Genomic DNA, 23,220 nt, shown 5'->3' on the forward strand with positions numbered 1-23,220 from the left:
GCGTCAAGACCTTGTACAAGTTCAATAATGCGCGAGATGCAGACATTAAAGAGGTAATATTACATCTGATTGGCTGAGCTTGTTATCACTCTGGAAACCATTTTTCTGATCCCATTTTGAAACTTAAAATATGGGCTTATATCATCAATATCTTGAATATGTTTGATAATAAGGGAGATAAACCTTAACCTGATGTAATCTTTGATATGATTGGCTGATCACTCTGGAAGCCATATTTATGATCTAACTTTTGATCAGATTTTCAATATATGATCCAGATCTTGGACAGTGTAATAAGCAAGATCCATGCCACATTTTAGAGGTGATCTTGTCTGTGGCAGGGTTAATGGACACTCTGGAAGCCGTATTTCTGATCCAGTTTTGATCACAAGTGAAATGTTGATGTAAATAATCATTATCATTGGAGCTTTCAAAGGTAATTGGGATCCATCCATATTAATGAGATGATCTTGTATATAATTGGCTAACATTGTTACCACTCACGAAGCCATCATTTTGATCAGTTGGATTTGTTATCCTCAAGATCTGGCCAGATTAGACTTTTGAGCCATTAGAGGAATTATGACATTTTTTTTCTCTACACATTTTACAACCTTTAATGATGCATTTTGATGAAAACATTATTAGCATGATCAGGCAAAAACCACTCGAAGTTCATGTGAAATTTTTTATGTAAATATGACCTGATTAGTTTCTTACATCATAAATGCAGTTTTTAAAATATTTCTGAACTTTTTAATCTTTTTGGACTTTGGCTGTTTGGTCGACAGAGGATGCCAGACCAGCATGGGTCAGCTACATGGTGTTTCCTTGGCCAAGGTGCTTTACTCTAATATCATACATACTTGATTTGTGTGTTGTTGATGTTACTTGTTGCTAATCTAAACCTGTTCTGATATCCAAATTTATGTCAGCTTTTTACAAAACTGTAACAAATTAATCAAGATATCTAACATCATAGAAGCTTTTTACAGAATGGCAGTGAAATACTTAAAATAGTGGCCCATACCCCATCTTGTGAAATATGTTGGTTTTTTGTATGCATCAAAATGAACAAGAAGCACTTATATCTTCCTGTAAGTGAACATTTTATAATTAGACAAATATGTAATTTTGTGAAAGGCAAAGTTAGTATTCTTCGGTCCACTAATTACTATTTTGCTATTATAATTCTTTTAATATTTCAATGGAACACCTGAAACCATGTGTTATGTATATTTAATTTATTTTGTGTGCTTGACCTTTGTCCATGATTGAGGATACGACATTGGTTTGAACCTGCTTTTTGTCTTGTTTGTAAGTTATCAGTAGCAGGTTGTTTACTAATGTTCAAGTTCCAGGACTAGTTTTTTTTAAATAGAAATTTAGATTTTTCGGGAAATGAACATTTTATATTGTTTTAGATTTTTATAAAAGTCTGGTAAAAGATGATCATTTTATTCCTCCTTAAAATTTAATTTCTAGAGGTATTGAATGTTGTGTTCAGATATAATTTGAGAGGAATCATTGAAAATTATTCATTGAAATTACAAAGTGTTCATTGACATTTTGGGCAAATTCACTACTTTGGGATTATTGTGAATTCATGCAAAGACATTCTGTTATTATATCGTTGTGATACATCAAGAATGTTGGCACATCAGCTAATTCAAGACTATTTTTATATCAGCACATTTTATCCTTTAAATTAATTTGGAATACATTTGGACTTGTGACAGAACTTTTAGGATTATTTGGGATTTAATTCAAGATACTCTAAGTTTTTGTTAAATTTTTACTTTGTAACTTAGAGAAATAAATTTACTTGCTGATTTTTTTCAAAATTGATACTTTCGCTTCTTAATGTTACTTAGTTGAAAACCATAGGGTTGTAACAATGAAAAATGGTGTTACATCTCAAATGAAAATTGGCTATATCACTAAGGAACCTAACAATACTGGTATGCTACTTTAGGAAACAGTATCTGGTTTTTTATAAACCGATTTTCACTTTCACAGTCATGGTTCCATTTAGCATGATGAAATTCCATTTTTCTGATTGACCAATTGAAGAAAACTAGAAACTATCGATCATCGTTGATTCATTTGAAGCTGTTAGTCTTGTTTTGTTTCTTGAATTGTGAAACTGGCCTCGGTGATGATAAACTGTACAAATGCAGTGACTTTATTTCTTCTTGAAACAGGACTGATTTTATAAGCTACAGGCATATATTGTGCGGTAAAGAAAGGTCTCACTCTGCTTTTTTTGTTTGTTGCCAAGATTACTGAAAATCTTGTTTTTTTCTAAATGCAACCTTGTTGGTGGGGGGGAGATTGCAAGTCAGAAGTCACGTTATCATGTGACTCATTGTCTTATAGCAGATATGGTACTGGCCCAGAGGGGTGGAGGAAAGATACAGGGGAAGGAAGAGAGAATATAACAGATAAAGTGGAGGAATTTTCTAAATCAAGCCTTAGAAGTAGCTCAAGTTCAATTTTCTAACCATTTGATTTCATGTATTTTATTTTCATTTATAGTTTTTGGCACTGAGCCAGATTTGACTCGTGAGGGAGGAAGTATCCCTGTGACATTGACCTTCCAGGAGGTTACAGGAAAGAATGTGCTCCTGCTTCCCATAGGGGCCTGTGATGATGGAGCTCATTCCCAGAATGAGAAAATTGACAAATCCAACTATATCAATGGGGTAAGCAAGGCATGCAACGCTGTTAATTTTCAGCTTTATGACCATAACATTACTTTTACAGGAATTCGGAGGCACATTTTTGCAGTTCACTGTAATATGGAGTTTGCAAACCCATATACTTTTTACTCACTGGTGAAAATTCTATATAAAAAAGATATATAAGGATTTGTCAGGCAATCATATTTAGATCATAGCCATTGCTTAGAAATACACTGTCTATATAATTATGTTTTTGGAGGGTCTACATAGAATTTCAGCATCACCCTCAAGTATTATTAGTTCCATAATGATACAAGATTGCTTGTATGTATAATCTTCAAGACTAGTAATAAATATATTGGAGTTGAAAATTCTCTCTGGATGAAAAATCCGTTTTAGAATTCTCAATGAAAGTGAAAAGTTGGATGATGGGTAACATTGTCATTGACTGTCTAGTCCCACAGCTTTTTACTCACCTGGTTGTAAGTCCAATGAACACGTGTGACCGTCGTTTGTTGTCCATCATCCCATTCTCCGATGAGCACCATTTGCTGACTGCAACTCTGGAGGCCATTGTTTGAAACCAGATTGTAAACAAAATTGGAAGATAGGTTTATGCCGTCATTATCTCAGACAAGTTTGAATATGAGCAAGATCTATGCTTAGTAATGAAGTTATCGTGCATATGATTGGCTGAGTTTGTTACCATGCTAGAGATCTGATTTTGATAAAACTTGGAATATATACTTATGCCGTCAATGTCTTGGACAGTTTCCTCAATAAACGACATCTTCACACAATAATTGGTGACCTTGCTTCTGATTGGCTAAGCTTGTTACCATTTTCAGAAGCCATATTTCTGATACGACTATAATAAAACTCAAAACATGGGCTTCCATCATTAAGACTGAGAATAGTTAGATAATGAGATCAACAGATATTAAAAAGGCGATGTTGCATCAGATTTGTTTAGTTTATTAACATTCTGGAGGCAATATTACTTATAAAATTTTGATCAGACTTTTAATATAGACTTGTATGATCAAAATCTCAAAGGAGTTATGTGATGAGTGAGATCCATACATTATTGCAGTTATCTTGCTTTTGATTGGCTGAACTTAATACCATTTTAGACCGTTTTTGACTTAGTTTTGAATAAACTTGGGAATAGACTTAAATCATGAAGATACTTAAGGAATTTTGTTATCAGCAAGATCTTTACATAATAGCGAAATTTGGCTCAGTTATAAATAATTCTCATTTTGTGTGTAATCAGTGTTTCTTTCTTTTAACATATCTCTCTTCTCTCTTTCTTTAAAGCATTGCAAGGAAAGTAACCCCATGATATTTGGCTACTGGGAATTTAACAGGTTTGGGGTTAAATAATTTTTTTTCTCCTCTATACACAAATCATGCAACCCAAGTACATTTTAGAATAAAAATGAATACATTTTAATAGAATTTGCAAAGTAGTATGCCTTAGGAATTTAAATGAATAATTGGTTTTTATAACAGGAGTATAAAACAGAAATAAAAAAGCTGTCTAAGTAAATGACATAATTGGCTACAAATTGAGTTTGTAAAACAATTTAATCATTATAATCTCGAGACACCGCTTCAGTGGCCTAGTGGTTAGAGCATCTGCCTCGGATGCGGGAGGTCGTGGGTTCGATCCCTGACCGAGTCATACCAGAGACTTACAAAAATGGTACTAACAACTGCCTCGCTTGGCGTTCAGTATTAAGAGGTTAGTGTTAGGACTGGTCGGCCTGGTGTCAGGATAATGTGGCTGGGTGGGACATCATGCTACATGTCTGCGGCATGATGCCCCAGTGCTAGACATCACTATAAACTGCCACATTGCAGACATCGTAGCGATATGACTGAAAAATTGTTAAAGCTACATAAAAAATCAAAATCACATCACATCACATAATCTCGAGACACTGTCATAATGATGAATGGACAAAGGGTCAGGTTTTGATTTGAATCAGGATGCTGTAGACTAGAGAGACAACATTTAAACAATGTACACTTGTGTCCATTTAGCACAAAACTACAACAGTGACAAGTATTTGTTTCAGAAGAAATTTGTTTTAAATGGTGGAAAACATTATATTTTGGATCTACACTTATACTGTGTGGTATTTAAAAATTGAACAAAATTCCAAATTATTATTAATGGGTTCTATGGCAACCTTACCTGATATTGTTTCAATTACCTATTTAAAGTAGCCACCACCAAGGTGAATTTCTTTAGCCTTGATAAGGGTAGTGTGTGTTGAGGAGAGGTGAAATATAGAGGTTAAGTGAATGAAAAGGGAATTCAGAGCTGGATACAGGACATTGTTGTTTAATGGAGATGAATGTTATTTGAGGTTGTGTGTAGTAAGTATCACACTTTTTTTTCAGATTAAGCTTCTTGGGGCTTACATGACAGAAGTAGCAAGGGCAGAGTAATGAGAAGATGCATGATATTTTATTATGTTGTGATGATAAGGATGAATGAATGATCTTTCATGATGAGCATATTTCATGTGAAAATTGTTGAAAAAAACACAGTATTAGCATCTGGGAAGAAATATATGGTCAACATTGATGTTCTGGTTGCTGCAACATCTCTCTTGTCCAGGATTACATTAGATGTCTTTTTTTTTCTACTGTATATTTTTCATGTATCGAATTCATTTAAAGCATTAATTGTAGGTATGCATAACCAGAGATTGGTCATTTAATGTTTATTACTGTAATTGATGCATTAATTTTATCTTACTTGATTCTCAGAAGTCTAAGAACCAAATAATTGTCTGTTTTGAATTAACACCCAAATCAATTTATTAACCAGATTTTCTTTCTTGTATGCATACAATTTGTGCTTGCATAAAGTCCCTTAGCTTGCCAATATGGATGGAAAATCAATGTATAATACTTAGTTTAATACATTCCTATGCACATGATTCATTATGAAAACCTGTATTTTGAATTACGAAAATGGATATCAGTAATTTGTACAACCAGTGACAACATGTATAACTGATAATCCATGGATAACATGACAGATGATAATATGTATGAATGTTTATACTAACTTTGTCATACTCAAGTCACATTGTACCATCTGAATGATATGTGTGAATGTTTATACTAACTTTGTCATCCTTGAGTCACATTGTACCATCTGAATGATATGTGTGAATGTTTATACTAATTTGGTCATCCTTGAGTCACATTGTACCATCTGAATATGATATGTGTGAATGTTTATACTAACTTGGTCATCCTTGAGTCACATTGTACCATCTGAATATGATATGTGGGAATGTTTATACTAACTTTGTCATCCTTGAGTCACATTGTACCATCTGAATATGATATGCGTAAATGTTTATACTAACTTGGTCATCCTTGAGTCACATTGTACCATCTGAATATGATATATGTAAATGTTTATACTAACTTGGTCATCCTCAAGTTACATTGTACCATCTGAATATGATAATATGTATGAATGTTTATACTGACTTGGTCATACTCAAGTCACATTGTACCATCTGAATATGATAATATGTATGAATGTTTATACTGACTTGGTCATCCTCAAGTTACATTGTACCATCTGAATATGATAATATGTATGAATGTTTATACTGACTTGGTCATCCTCAAGTTACATTGTACCATCTGAATATGATATGTATGAATGTTCATACTGACTTGGTCATCCTCAAGTTACATTGTACCATCTGAATATGATAATATGTATGAATGTTTATACTAACTTTGTCATACTCAAGTTACATTGTACCATCTGAATATGATAATATGTATGAATGTTTATACTGACTTGGTCATCCTCAAGTTACATTGTACCATCTGAATATGATAATATGTATGAATGTTTATACTGACTTGGTCATCCTCAAGTTACATTGTACCATCTGAATATGATAATATGTATACATTTTTAAGTTTACTCGGATGGTTATGTTGTATACATGTAGTAAATGTCTGGATGATTAGCAAAGAAAAACTTAAAATCTGAATAAATTTTTTCAGTCTGTAGAATATGTTGTTTTGCTGGATAAGTGTCAAATATGTATGGGAGTCAAGTTTATAATAAGTAAAATAAAGTTTAAAAACAAGAAATTCTCAAACAAAACTACCAGGTGATTTATGTAATTTACTACACTGTAGTACGATAATGAAAGAACTCTTCAGAACTAAAAAACATGGTATAAGAAGTTTTCACTTTAATTATCAGTTAGATTTTCAGATCAAACTTGAAGATTCAGTATCCTAGCAGCTGGAATAGTGCATGTTCCATTTTTTTGAAAACATCATTGTTTTAATTAACTATTATGTTATTTCAGCAAAACGATATGGTTCTTGATAATTTGTTATTGACGTGTAATTGTTTCATAAGCAAACATATTTTAGTGTGCTTTCATTATGTGTAATGTAATTTAATTATCTTATGGTTTCTTAGCTTTGAGTTGATATTTCTTTGCCTGCAGTATTTTGTTCACAATCTAATAGTAAATAAAAATTTTTTTCAGAGTTTTTGTTTCTGTTATGTTTTCCTATTTTGAAATGCACTTTTCCATTTCTTATTGTCACTAAGGCAGAGTTAGGTGACATTGATATAAAATTTTATGTAAAATCAAAGATGTTCCTTTTGAAAATTATCTATCATGACATGTCAGTATTTACATATAATTTGAAAAAATAGAATGAAGCAATGTTACAATTCTGAATATTGAATTTGTTGAGGATGTATATTGAATTACTAAGAACTCAATGCTCAAAACAAGTCTTAAGTCTAGCTGTATTTATTTAATAACTCGAACCTAGCTACCAGAATATTAGACTTTGACATTTGTTTTATGACTGACTTGGTGATTCATAAGCTAATATAGGTGATTCATTAATTGTTCCTGTTTTTTTTTATTTGGGGCACTGTGTCTGTCAGTCAGTCTGTCTGTCTGCCCTACCATCCCACTTTTATTTCCACACAATAGATTACTTATTACTGCATTTTATCCAAGAGTTTGCAACAATGCAGTATTTGTCAAACACTATCAACTTCTAATGATGTAAGTAAAAGTTGTTTGTTTAAATGCCAGAATTCACTATTACCAGATGCTTTTCTGTCCTGAACCAAATTGGAATTCACATTTACAATATTGGCTTAACTTTGTGCATTGACAACAAATTCATTTGTTTTTTCTAATGTCGAATGATCTTGCAATAAAAATGTTTACTCTGTTACTATTATCTTTGGGCTGTTGTGTTGGAAGATAGTAGCTGTATATTTATCAAGAGGCAGTACAAATTCAATGGCAGTCTTTTTAGACACCTGCTTAAAATTACATGAGTGTAATTGAAATTATGGAATTTACAAGTGTTAAATTAAATATTGTGTACTAATATTGAATAATAATATGTAATTTGATTAAATTTGGGTGCTATAATTCTCTTCAGCTTAGAATGCACTTGTGTTTTGACACTTTGACATCGCATTGTCAGCATCCCTATTTTCAGACTTCTAATAATGTCTCTGGACCTCAGTCAGTCAGTTCTTGGCCACCTAGGCGCCAAGTACGACAATAACCATTTCATCTATATTATCTGCACAAAAGATGCTTTGTAACACAGAAATGAATTGTTTGTAGCAGAGATTCCATTAAGGTTGTGCAACTATTGGCACAATGTGACCCCGCTATAGCAGATCTGTTATAACATGAATTCAGATACAACACTGTCATAGCATGACTCTTGAAATTTCATGTGCATGTATTTTTCTTGTGCATGAAAAAATATATTTTCTTCTTAAAAGGATGAAGAATAAGGTTAAAAAGTTTACTATTGTTTTGAGTCAGAAATTGTATATGAATTCTATTATCAAACGACCGTGTCATGGTTACTGAAATTACATAGACATTTTTTTTTCATCTTAAGAGAATGAAAAATAATATGTAAAATAGTTTGTTTAGAGATCACACTGGACTTCGCCAATGTCCGCAAATTGCGATTTATTTTCTTATTAGTAACAAAAATACCATCTGGCCATTTTTTTTTGTTGTGAATACATTATTAGCTGTCTAAACTTGTCAATACAATCTTGGGTTTGGAGTGGAGAAATTCAAATGCACCATGAAAGGAAGCCACAAACTTGGATATAAAATGCACTGGAACCTACTGATTGTTACATAAATGAATCCTTTGTTCATATTGATAAACCATATTAACAGTGATGGTTACATCATAATCCTCTTGTGCTGACATCTAGCCTTAGTACTGTATGCTGTTGATCCACTCAATGTCATACTATTGGACTAGCTACAATGAACGAAACTTTGAAGGCGGGAACAGGAACGACCATAATCGACCAAGCAATGGCAATTTTTTTTTTAATGTACCCCAGATTTTTTTTTCTTCAACTTCAAAGAAACTGATTACCTTTGAAGCACCAACCATTTTGTATAAATACTAAGCAGATGAAAAAAATTGTGCCCACTCAGTGTTCTACAATTATTTGATGTTGCTGCCAGATTGACAAACAGGCATTTATTTATTCCTCCAAATTTTTTCTTCTACAGTGACTTCAATAACACAGGCACCCTTCATCAAAGCAAGCCAACTACAATCTTCAATAAAAACAAAGAACTTTTCATCAAATAAAGTCAGCACCTAACTTAAATAAATAAAATGGAATCTGAGGGATTGTTGCATTTTTCAAAGTGACTAAAAGACATTTATTGTGCTGTGAAAGTTTCCTTTTTGCAGGAAAAACGTTTATGCTTATGACCACTACTAACAGCAACATAAAATGCAAGTTAAATTTCCAGTCTTTTGAAACCATAAATATCTAGCCATCAAGTTACTTTTTAATTTGTTCACATGTTTTTGTTTCCTAGTAAATAGCCTCATCCCTTCAGCAGCCTTGGCAAGATAATAGCTATCTCCAGCTGATCAAAATCTAGACAAGTTTAAGTACATGTACATGAAGCATGTAAACAACTATGATCACATGCTACTGGTGTCAATATCATAGTAAATTGTTTAGTGACACATGTTTGTTGACAATGGGATATAAATCAAATGAGGACTACCACTTATATGTGTCTTGTTTGTGTTTTCTAACGGGATGTGACTGATACAAGAATTTTATAACATGTAATCTATAATACAAACTCGGGGATTTTTCATACACATGTAGCGTACTTAATGCATTATGGACTATACTACACAAATGTGTTGTCAACATACAAGTGTATTTTAGACTGGATTTGACTTAATTTAATCTAAAGCATGTATTTTTGTACCTGCCTTTTATTACAACCCTCCCCAACTACACTATGTGTTTTTGCTACATGCATCATTTTCTTCATCTATCTGACTTGGTTGCTTATAACACGGTACATCTATAACACAGTCAGGACTCCAATTTCCATGTTACAGCAGGGTCACACTGTACTTTGTACTAGCAGGGACTGAAAAAGTCAGTATAAGGCCAAATTTTACTGTTATAAATGTTAATCAGACAAAGTCATCAATGCATAGTTCATCATTTGCATAAAGTAGGGAAAATTGTGTTACAAACTATACAGAGAATGAAAATGAAATGAGTGCATTTCTGACTATTACAGGAGTTACGTTGATAATAGACAACATCACAAATTAACACCGTGACAGTAGTGTATCCCCTAGTATGAGTTGCATCCAACCCTTCTCACCCCGTGTTACATATTTTATAACATTCTTTGCGTCTTTAATCTGCTGAAACTAATGCAGTAAAAAATGTCATTTACATATACCAGATCTTATGACTGAAATCAGCTAAAATTACTTTGTTAATTAAATTTGACCTGGTACTCGCAATTTGCATTGTCAGTCACAAGACAATACAAATTTCCCAACCTATATATGTCCATGACATCAGAGGTCCAATAGTCATGTGATAACAACAAGAAACCCATTTCCAATGTTACTGTACAAAGAATTCAAAAATATTACATGAAAATCACATAATGTTTGTAAAAGGAACTAAAACATACTTAAGTCTCAAGATAGTTATTTTAATAGAACAATGACCAAAAACCTGTCACTGTTGCTGCAACCTGGTGAAAACCAGATTTATCAAGCAAAAAGCACATGGTAACATGGGGTAGTCACAAAATACCAAAAACACCGTTCCTGCCAAGTTCTCTATGCTTCATTAATCTGGCTTTCTTCAGGTAGTGGTAAATTCCAACCTTTCAGTGGTCAATTGGCTCTGACCCACACTCCAACGTAAATGTCAAAATATCTAAAATGAGATGGTAAGTGTTAGAGGAAAAATATCTAAAATGAGATGGTAAGTGTTAGTGGAAACTCGGACTATGTAATCCTGTTCCACTATTGACACTGTCAGCCATCAATTTAATCCACACACAATTAACAGCTTTGCTTCAGAGTATAAAGTAAATAGTTATGGTCATTACATGGAATGCATAAAATGCTTAATGGCTTGGTTCAAATGTAAGCCTTCAACTTTAACGTGGCATATAGATCACAGAACATATGGTTGTCCATAAATAGAAAGTGGCAAATCCAAACTAAGCCAGTCTCTTGGCAAATAAACAGGTAGTTATTAATTTGTTTTGAACAAAAATAAAAAGATTTATGAAGCAGAAATAGTAGTTTTCTAATTTGTATTGCTTCATGCACCAGCAATTAGTAATGCACATCAACACCAGAAGGAGAATTGGCTTAACTCTGCTGGCATCAGGCATTGTTTTGACAGCAAATACACACTATGAAACAGGCGTCAAGGTTCCCACACTTTTCAAGATGCAACATCAATCCAATACTATGTTTAAGTAATTTGATAACCATGGGAATTCCAGCCCTAACTGTCTACTGTAATGGACTAGCGAGGTAGAATTATACCATATGTATATACCATTACACCATATGTATATACCATTACACCAAATGTATATACCATTACACCATATGCATATACCATTACACCAAATGTATATACCTTTACACCATATGCATATACCATTACCACCATATGTATATACCATTACACCATATGTATATACCATTACACTATATGCATATACCATTACACCATATGTATATACCATTACACCATCTGAATCCATCAAAGATATATACTGATTCTTCCTCTGGTGCTGTGATGATTTTGCATTCACTGATAAAAGATGGTCGGGATATGGGACTACAATTGCAATAAAGGAATAGCTCGACTTCTGACAGACTTTGATGTTTAGAGAGTTAACTTTAAACTCTTAAAACACATTTTTCAGTTTGACAGTACACATATACAGTCAGTCTCATTTATCCTAGTTCAAGGACAAATTTTAATGGTAAAAACCATCACATACCAGTGTAATGGAATCTGTTGTAGCATGTGAATATTCTCAATATATTTTGTACATTTATTCTGTGTCAGCTATGATTATCAAGAACTATTCTGTATGATTTTGTGCAATTCAATATGACCACTGTAATTCCTCATACAGGTACACAGCTGTTTGTATGCATGCTGTTTAATGTGCATCACCTTGTACAAGTTTAATGTACTCACCTGTATTACCTTGTACAAGTTTGATGTACTCACCTGTATTACCTTGTACAAGTTTGATGACAGTAGATAATGACCTAAAGAACTAATAAATTGGACCAACCACTCATTCATGTAAAAAATCTTAGAAAAAGTTGTTCTATACCAACTTGTATCTCATCTGAATTCAAATGATCTTGTAAGCAATGTACAGTCTGCATATTACCCTCACCATGGTTCTGAAACTGCTCTTCTGAGAGTAGTTAACAACCTTCTATCTGCTTTGGATAGTGGAAAGATTCTAGTCCTCACCCTCCTTGACTTGTATATTCATGATGCAACCTTACTATGGTTCAAGTCCTTCTTGGTCAACAGGACACAAATAATGTCTGCAAATGGGAAACATTCCAGCCCAGTTGATCTATTTTTTGATGTTGTACAAGGTTCTGTTCTCAGCTCCATTTTCTTCATTCTATACACTCATCTGTTTGCAAATGTCATAGATCAACATCAACTGTCTCACCCATAGCATGTTGACGACACTTAAATATACAAATATACCTGCTCATATGAAGCTGAGGTTACCATCCAAGGCATAGAGAGGTGCATTTCCGATGTAAAGTCATGGATGACATGTAACAAGCTGCAAATGGATGATGATAAAACTGAAGCCATTCTGACCACCATGCAAAGACTTTCACATCCTTTACCTCAAACAATAAGTATGAGCAGTACCAACATAAAATTCACACAGTCAGTATGAAACCTATTGAGAGTACTCATTACACCAGCATGTATCGAACATGTGAAAGGTTGCATATCTGGAACTGAGATGTATCAGTTCCATTCACAATTTTCTATCCGTTGATGCCACTAGAACACTTGTACGTTCCGTAGTAATTTCAAGACTCTACTAATATAATTCACATCTGTCTCAACTCGGTATCTACTACAGAAACTTCAAAAATTTGAAAACTTTGCTGTTAGGATCATCCTTAGAATATAAATAACTTAGCACACCTCCCCCTCCTCTGAAGCACACCTCCCCCTACTCTGAAGCACACCTCCCCCTACTCTGAAGCACACCTGCCCCTACTCTGTAACCTTCACTAACTACTCCTTCGATCCAGAATCAAACGTACAATCTGTTCACTATGCTACATTTTTTTGACTGGCTCTTGTTCAGTATATACCTATCTTAACTCACACATGCATACACCCCATCTAGAAACTTACATTCCTGATCCAACACTCATATTCTTGTTTGTTCCCACTGTTAAAAAAGTCATACAATGTTTTTTTTTGTGTACCAGGACCCAACTGAGTGGAACGAATTGCCAGCTGAACTTGGACACAAGGTCACTAATCTCATTCAAGAGTGCTCTTAAAACTCACCCATTTCAAATACAAAAACAGACTTCTTGACTTTAAAATGTTTACTTCTTTAATTATTATCAGCACTTTTTTGTTTTGTAATTTCATGGTGATAAAGATATGTACAGGCAAGGGTGTTCTGAAATAGTGTTGCTCAAAATTAAAAAAATTGTGAGGAAACAAAATTCTGGAAAATATTTATTTCATGCACCATCAATTTATAAAAACTGAATGAAGTGAAAAACTGATTTTTAAAAACTATTTGTTTACATTTTCAAGACAACTGATTCAGATATAGTTTCATAACTTTACTGTTGATAAAAAATGACATATGACAATGGATCCACTGTATTTAAAAGTACAGTACATACAATGAATCCACTATATTTAAAAGTACAGTACATACAGATGACAATGAATCCACTAGATTTAAAAGTACAGTACATACAATGAATCCACTATACTTAAAAATACAGTACATACAGATGACAATGGATCCTCTATACGTGGAAGACAGATAATTTGCTCAAGAAAATTACCCTGAAAGTAACAAAAACAGGTCAAAGACTTTGTTAGACAAATATGCAAAATATTGTTTATTATGATATTAATATTTACCCTGATTCTATACTTTAAATATTAAAAACATCAGTTTAAAGTTTCTAATATTTAACTTACAATGCATTATTAATAACTTTTACTTCAAAACTATTGACCTTAATAAGCCTATATATTTCACATAAAGTGTGGAATTCAAATGCACAAATGTAAAGTAAGTAGACCCTGAAATAAAAATAAAGTACAACAGATGATTAAAGGTTAAGATTATAATCAAAGTATTTACAATACTGACGGAGTCGATGGATCATGTAAATACCTACATTAAACCAATCACCAGATACCAATGGTCCCAAGTATACAAGAAATCTTAATTAAAATAAACACAGTAGAAGAGGACACTATAAGCATTACATCAATGGACAAATGACAGGATAACACAATAAAAGAGGACACTATAAGCTTTACATCAATGGACAGATGACGGGATAACACAATAAAAGAAGACACTATAAGCATTACATCAATGGACAGATGACAGGATAACACAATAAAAGAGGACACTATAAGCATTACATCAATGGACAGATGACAGGATAACACAATAAAAGAGGACACTATAAGCATTACATCAATGGACAGATGACAGGATAACACAATAAAAGAGGACACTATAAGCATTACATCAATGGACAGATGACAGGATAACACAATAAAAGAGGACACTATAAACATTATATAATTGACATTTCATGTAAAATATGGATTTACATCATTAATAGGTATAATAACCAAAGTTCACAATGCTTTTGTGAAAAAGAATAATATAGACTAAAAGATACCTAACAAATATACAAACAAAGATATCAGGAATATATAATTTTCTGTTGATTAATCTAAGTATCTGTATGTGATGTGAATGCCCTTTCATTGTGTAACCCACCTTATTGAATTGTGTATAATTTTGATGAATTTCATGGTTGCTATGAAGACAAAAATCCAAACACCCTACAAAGAATGATCTATCTATAAAGACCATATTCTTGATTTCCTATATGTAAATCATCATGTTCTCTGGTGTGTGACACCAATAGGTGATAACTCTATCATGCCTCAAACGTGACCTTTATCCTGTCGTGTGGACTATTTTGACTTTCTATTACAAGCATAGTAGACATAAACAGCAAAATCTTCCCAATTTCAATCCTCACTATAACATTCTAAAGTTAAACATTAATTGTAACACATTCACATACTAAACAATGCAATCCATGTTTGTTTAATCACAGACCAAATAGCCAAGATACGAGAGAGACAGAGATGGGGGTGATGGGGTAAGAGAACAACAAAACTTTGAAGCATACAAGTTACATGAAATCTAAAGAAAACACACTGATTGATGCTTTCAAAGTTTTTTCCATCTGATGCTAGCTGCTCATTTTTAGATGCAGGGGGATACTAAAATCTTTAAATAAAATTAGAAATTTGTCTTTTCAGTATTTTCCCACATATATATATATATATATATATATATATATATATATATATATATATATATATATATATATATATATATATATATATATATATATTATTATGCACACACATCATATTAGGTTTAACTGTCCTCAAAACCTGGAACAGACCTGTCAACTGCGACAAGAAACAGTATCAACTGTCCTCAAAACCTGGCTCAGACCTATCAACTGCAACAAGGCCTTAACAGTATTAACTGTCCTCAAAACCTGGCTCAGACCTGTCAACTGCAACAAGACCTTAACAGTATTAACTGTCCTCAGAACCTGGAACATAACTGCCACCCCAACAAGAAGTTAATTCAGACCAGTCAACCCTAACATGACCTTAACCCACACCAGTCAACCCTAACATGACCTTAACCCACACCAGTCAACCCTAAAAAGACCTTAACTCAGACCTGGCAAACCTAACAAGACATTAACAGTATTCAGTCAATATTTTCCCACAAGTATGACTCAGTATTGTGTAACAAAATATCATGCACTGCAACTAATGACTTGGAAAATATTGCTTTTAATAATGAGTGATCTGACACTGCAAAGGCAACAGTGTATTCAACTAAAAGGTTGCTAAAGTACACTCAGAGATTTAAGACCAACATCTCAGTTACAAAAGCTGCAGTTTCAAAGTCCATAGAGTTCAATGGCTCCTTTCTAGGTCTCTCAACTTATCATAATTTAAGTTTTAATACAAAGTTTTACTGGTTGGGGCAGCAATCATGTTCCATACCATATGAAGTACTCAGATTCACACAACACGATGTCCTTTAAATGTAATTATTGCTTTCATGCTTTTTTTTTACTAGCATAGCCAATAATCAGAATATTTCTTTTAATACTTTTGTGCTGAATAACTGAACTTCTTAATCAGCTAATTGTCACATTCAATATGTTTTTGTTTGTTGGATGACATTTCTTGATAATGCCATAACGTGAAAGCAAAAGCTTGATCATGCAAGCAAAAGCTTGATCATGCATGTGTTTTGCATAAAAACATGGGTAGATTAAAGTGTTTGAGGTACTCTTGTAAAGTTACTCTCATTCCTTGACCAACTTAACTGAATATAACAAGAAAACCCTGATGGACCTAATGCAGAAAAACAAACATCTGGATTTTACCACAACAATCAAGAGGTAAATATTTTTTGTAATTGTTCTGTATGTTTATAATTTAAAAATCATTTCAAGAAGACTTACTGTCAAATATTTGCATTTTTTTCTGAAAAAATTAGCCTTACATATAATACAAGAGAATAGAATTGTATCCTTTTTTCCATGGACCAAAATTTTTGACAGGTGTCTTAGATATCACTTGTTAAGTACCTGGAAATATTGCATGAACCAGTCCCTGTAAACTACCAATCTTTGTGATGGTGCAAACTATGGGACTGGCTTAGTTAAATAATAAGTAAATAAATAAATAAATAAATAAAAAATAAATAAATAAGTAAATAAATAAATACTGACACATTAAACAGTCTACAGATCAAAGAGTCTAGCAGTCTGATGAAACATCAAAGCTATACAAATCCCAATAGAAAAATAATTTTCTTTTGTGAGTGATGAGACAAAACAGCAATTGAAAATTTAGAGTCTTCACTGCTCAGATCCAAATTTTAAAAAATGTAAAAAAAAACATTCACTTGACATGACTGTTGACCTGTGTATTGACATTTGATACAGAACACAATAAACATGATCTAGCATAAGAATTGAATGTCATAAATGATTTTAATGTTAGATTTGTAGTTTCTAGAATCATTAATCTAAATCTAAACTTTGAGAGGCAATTAATGTTTTCAGCAGCAAGTTCATAAATCATCATATCTAGATGGGACCTTAATGTTTTTTATGTCTTTCAACTGCACTGGCTCTTATCTGAACAATAGTATTGATTTCAAACATACCAAGCTATTATAAGTGTATGCTTGCAATTAGATAGTATTATCAGAAAGAGTGTTAACCAGTAACAGAATGGAGAACCAAATAGTTGCTGTTTTCTTTTTCTCTTACAGAGGTAACAATATACAATAACTGGCAACGATGATTTACATTGTTTGACTAAGAAAAATCAACTAAGGATTATAATCAATTCTGCCTTTTGCAATGCCAACCAGATTCTTGTCATTGGTTGGCATGAATATAACTGACACAAAAATCAAAGGCACTTTAACCCCATTGTATGCTGGAGAGGTTTATGAGATATTCAAAATGTGACCTGACACAGGTAACAAAGAAAAAATAATGAAAAGCAAATATGTTGTATCTTGAATTCTTTGAGCCAAAGATGAACAAAAGATATGAGATATATGTTTTAGCAAGCTTGACAAGATATATTCTGGCAAGCTTGGCAAGATCCAAGAGATACATGTTTTGGCAAGAACCCAGAGAGATATGTTCTGGCAAGCTTGGCAAGATCCAAGAGATGTATGTTTTGGCAAGCTTGACAAGATATATTCTGGCAAGATTGGCAAGATCCCAGAGAGATATGTTCTGGCAAGCTTGGCAAGATCCAAGAGATACATGTTCTGGCAAGTTTGGCAAGATCCCAGAGAGATATGTTCTGGCAAGCTTGGCAAGATCCCAGAGAGATATGTTCTGGTAAGACTGGCATGATCTCAGAGATGCATGTTCTGGTAAGCCTGGCAAGAGCCCAGAAATATGTGTTCTGGCAAGCTTGGCAAGATATGTTCTGGCATGTTCGGCAAGAGTTCAGAGAGATGTGTTCTGGTAAGCTTGGCAAGAGCCCAGAGAGATGTGTTCTGGCAAGTTTGACAGGAGCCCAGAGAGATGTGTTCTGGCAAGCTGGCAAGAGCCCAGAGAGATAAATTCTGGCAAACTTGGTAAGAGCTTAGATAAGAATCATACATATACACACCTGGGATGACAGGGTGCAAATTGTGGATTTACCAACAAAAATAATGAGATTAAGTCTTAGATTATTCAAAGCTGTTAATCTTCATCATCAAGAAAACGTGCTTCAAGAGAACAGTAGTAGAACTACTACTAAAAGTATTAAAGATTTCTTAAGAATTTAGAGGCCTGTGATGGTGGAAATGTTGATAACACACACTACTATAAACATTCTAAAGCTAAAGAAAAAACAGAAGAGAGAAGACAAAGTCACATTAGAGAAAAGAACATATTATTGTAGAGGAACATACAAGCAAGAGACTACATGCAACAGATGCAAGACTATAAGAAAAAACTTTGCAAAAATATGCCAATCTAAAAGATACATGTACACTGGAAGATAACTGTGAGAACCTGAGACCAGTTCAATAGTTTTAACTCCATCTCTGATGATGAACATCTATCAAGCATGAAGTCACAGCCCAGCAACAAACAGGCCCAAACCATATTTACAGCAAACAGTCAAAACATACTAATGCTTGTTGACATGAAAGCAGGTGACACTGTTTTCAGGATTTTATCTGTAGCGGTAATACTCCAAAATGTAGTTAGCTAGGTCTTAGAAGGACTGAATGGCACAAAAGCGAGTGATGACATAATTGTTTATGGTAATGATCAAGAAGAGCATGCTATATGCCTGTGTGCAGCTCTCTGTGTGGAAATGCAACATAATGCTTAACAAAACAAAATGAGAATTTAACCAAGTTAAATGATAGTTCTTTGGACTTGCATTCTCAAAGGATGGCATTTCAGCTAACCTAAATGCAATGAAAAGTGCATATGCAAAAGTTTGAGTAGTGTGGAGTTCATATGCAATTACTCAACACTCAATTAGCCAATAAGAAAACTCACTCAAAGGATACAAACTGGCACTGGAGACTCAAGTAGCACTGTCATGGCCATGTTTGTAAAAATATTTCATTTTAATTTTGCCTGATTGATGTTTTATACAGACTGCATAGTATAATGGGGTGTCATGTAGACTCGTACTTGTGGATATTGTCAAAAGCAGACAGTTATCTTTCTTTTGTTCTTTTTTTCCAATGTACAGCCATGAGAAACCTTTATTACTACATTATTATTTAATTATTTGGATAGTGTCTTTATTAATGTTACAGTGGAAAATGATTAAAAAATACCTTCTAAAATTAACTGAAATTTTGAGATCTACATTCACTTTTAATGATTTGTATAAATTTTATGTAATTATTTATAAAAACAAACTGGAAAATGACCCTATAGATATTACAATCTCAAACTATTTTACACCGTCAAACTATTTCACAGCCAGATAATATATACTTTCAGCAATATGTTTATAAACTTTCATCTCCATAATGATGTTAACAATATCTTTCCAAATCATTTTCCTTTAGAAGCAAAGATCTGAAAAAATCACAACTTCTAGGGATGCTGATAAAAGAAATTAGAAGTACTAATTGGAGAGTAACGATCAAAGAAATTAGAAATACTAATTGGAGAGTAATGATCAAAAAAATACATGTATGTAAAGTCTTATGAAGAGGTTTTGTGAGAGTCAAAACTGATGCAGCACAAATACAGCTCACCATGACAGTCATTTTCTTATATACAAACAATTTCTTATTTGATGCCATATTTATGGTTTTAACAAAAGCCACTCAAAAGAACTGATATACTAGTGGCCAAACAGAATTTCAGGAATCAAGACAAAACCATTTATTCTTTTTAACTGCTGAGTTTTAAAACCATCTCTGATATTCTTGGACAATAGCAATAATTTCATGTATGGCTGTTTATTCAGGACCAACTAGAAATCATAAAATGTCTTTATATGAAAACTCCATGGTGATTTTACCAAGCATTCAGGAGGAGTAGCAACAAAAAGGTCTTCAAGATGGCCACAATGGAGACCATAAAAATGGAGAACAGATTAGCATCAGTTTCATTTATGTTCAGCTAGACATCACACACAGCCTTCCTTTTATAACTCAATGCTGGTATGAATTGTCATTTAGGGAGAATCCATAGCAAGATTTCCAAGATGGCTGTCATGAAGCCAATAAGTGGCAGTCAGATCGGCAACATTTTCATTTAGGACCAACTAGATATCATAAGAAGTTTTTTTATTGAAAACCCTATGCTGATATGACCATCTGTTCAGGAGAAGTAGTGACAATATGATTTTCAAGATGGTTGTCATGGTGGCCATATTGGATGCCACATTGCCATCATTTTTTATAGAAGTCTTCCATCAAATACCACATTTCAATTTGACTTTCTATTTCTAAGGAGTACTGATAACAAGATTTTCAAGATGTCAGCCATGTCATATCTTTGGTTGGCACCCTTTAAATTTAAGACCAATAAGACATAAGTTGCTTGGTAAAAACATTATGTCAACATAAGCTTCCATCAAGGTGGAGTATCAATAGCAAGTTTTTTTAAGATGGCCACAATGTTTGGCAATGATCAACATCATTTGCATCTAGAACCAACTTGGTATCATAAAAAGTATTGTGGCGAAAACCACATGCCAATATAACCTTCAGTTCAAGACTGATGATAAAAAGAAATCAAGATGGATGTCCCGGTGGCCATGCTTGGATTTCAGACCAGTACCATTTTTATTTAGAACCAACTAGACATAGAGTGTAAAGTTTCAAGGCAAGTAGTTTAAGAGGAGAAGCAATAACAAACTTGTGCTAAATGATGGATGACAGAAAACAGAACATCACATAAGCTCTTCTGTTCTAAAACCAGCAGACCTAAAACCTGGCAGTGAACTTATCATTAAGTAAATCTTGCTACTATTCAAGTTTTGGGTCAGTTTATCACTGGAGAATTGGCAATGTAATTCCATTCATGCATCATCCAAAATTCCCAAAACAATCAGGGCAATGGTTAGTCCAAAGACAACTACAACATGGACACCTATTATCCAGGGCTTCCATTTATGGGCATTCTGAAATAAAGAAACAACATATTTAGTAAACATAGGCACTTTATTTTACAACTTTCAATATTTTGTGATAATGAAGACAATGAATAAAAGGATCAGTGTGATTCCAAAACTAATTTTATCTTTCAAATTTTACATTTTATTTGAAGAATAATTTTAATGACACAGAAATTTAGCTGCCATCCAACATTTACACCCATTGATTTCTTGAATTGAAAAGAATGGAGAATAATTGAATCTTTCATATGCATCAGTGTAGGGTAAGAAAACGTTCCACCTTTATGGTCAGTGGCAGCCAAGTGTCAGACACAAAATTCTGACTGTCACCGTGCTATATAGTGAATAATGACACAACAATGAAACATTTAAACACCCACTAAAAGTTTCCTCACCATAAGATAGAGAATTACAAGAGTACCATGAAGATTATATTAAATGGCCACCCTGTATTTAAAAGTCATCCATGCCAGCACTGGTAGGGTTTGGTAGACACAGGAGATTACTGTCCAGTGGGTCCTGAAGACCTCAATATTTGGTTAAGGTACACAGTTTTGCAAAAAATATAATATGCAGAAATCTATATCTTCTTACACAGAATCTAGAGATACTTTATCACCCTTAGATAAAGCCATTCAAAAGTTTAGTAAAGGAACTTGCTGTAGAACAGAAGTTATTCTGCAAAACTAATTTTTCTTTTAGGCATGACCTTGATCTTTAACCTTTGGAAAAAAATAAATAGACTTCTTTCACACCACAAGTAACCACCAGAAACTTTGATTAAAGCTGTTCCATTTAAATATACATGGTACCAAGGGAAGGCAGTTTTTAAAAAAATATATGCGTGGGTACTTTGATTTCATAGAGTTCATAATAAAATGTTAAGAAATTTAAATTGCATCTATGGGTGAGTACCCCACTTTCCCTGGTTCCCATGTATTTTTTAATGGAACAACCCTAAAATACATTGTCAAAAATAAAGGGAACAACCCTAAAATACATTGTCAAAAATAATGGTCATTATGCAACAACCCTTTCTACCCTTTCAATCAAAGTGAGCTTGATCTTTTGACACAAAAACCAATAGATTTTTCATTCAGTGTCAAAGTCATATGCAAACTATGGTGAAAGAATACTGTCACTAACTTAAAGGTTTTGTTGTTTTCTTTTTTCAGACAACTGACGTTGAAATTTGACTTCAAATGCAAGCCATCAACAACGTTTGGTTCTGATAAGTGATGCAGAACTAATGTTTATATTTTTTAAAAATCTTTCTTCTTTCAGTACAGTGACCTTGGCCTTTGATCCTGAAATAAACTGAATTCTTCCTTTCTCCAAGTGCAAACAATCTACAAAGGATGGTAACTGTTGATATGGAGAACTCAGCATGCTACACTATCTGTTTTCTTTCAGTCACAGTCACTCTGACCTTTATCTGTACACAAGAAAACATGGCCATATGCATATAAGAAGCTAAGTTAACTGTACACCAGAAAACATGGCCATATGCATATAAGAAGCTTGGTAACTGTACACTAGAAAACATGGCCATATGCATATAAGAAGCTTGGTAACTGTACACTAGAAAACATAGCCATATACATATAAGAAGGTGAGAAAACTAGATCTTAGAATCTG

General features: G+C 33.3%; 2 protein-coding genes across 6 annotated transcripts in view; one reads left to right on the top strand and one right to left on the bottom strand.

Annotated features, from left to right (window-relative positions):
* Window positions 1-7,241, top strand: part of LOC149784928 (cytosolic non-specific dipeptidase-like) — a 91,603-nt gene extending 84,362 nt beyond the window's left edge. For 2 of the 3 annotated variants that reach the window (XM_089978554.1, XM_089978553.1), the window contains exons 13-14: window positions 2,539-2,705; window positions 5,097-7,241. In XM_089978554.1, coding sequence (XP_089834680.1) covers window positions 2,539-2,705; window positions 5,097-5,144 — 215 coding nt within the window. In that variant the 3' untranslated portion in view covers window positions 5,145-7,241. Of the gene's footprint in view, window positions 1-2,538; window positions 2,706-5,096 lie in introns of those variants that run through there. The other variant, XR_016425334.1, reaches the window with a different exon arrangement.
* Window positions 7,242-13,932: 6,691 nt separating this feature from the next.
* The window catches only part of LOC149784929 (ferric reductase 1-like), a 112,047-nt gene continuing 102,759 nt past the window's right edge, over window positions 13,933-23,220 (bottom strand). For 2 of the 3 annotated variants that reach the window (XM_089978557.1, XM_089978555.1), the window contains exon 16: window positions 13,933-21,588. In XM_089978557.1, the coding sequence (XP_089834683.1) occupies window positions 21,487-21,588 (102 nt within the window). In that variant the 3' untranslated portion in view covers window positions 13,933-21,486. The remainder of the gene's footprint in view (window positions 21,589-23,220) is intronic. The other variant, XR_016425335.1, reaches the window with a different exon arrangement.

The sequence above is a fragment of the Sinohyriopsis cumingii genome, chromosome 13 (genome assembly GCF_028554795.1).
Source record: "Sinohyriopsis cumingii isolate HCF-2022 chromosome 13, ASM2855479v2, whole genome shotgun sequence".
Taxonomy (NCBI): domain Eukaryota; kingdom Metazoa; phylum Mollusca; class Bivalvia; order Unionida; family Unionidae; genus Sinohyriopsis; species Sinohyriopsis cumingii.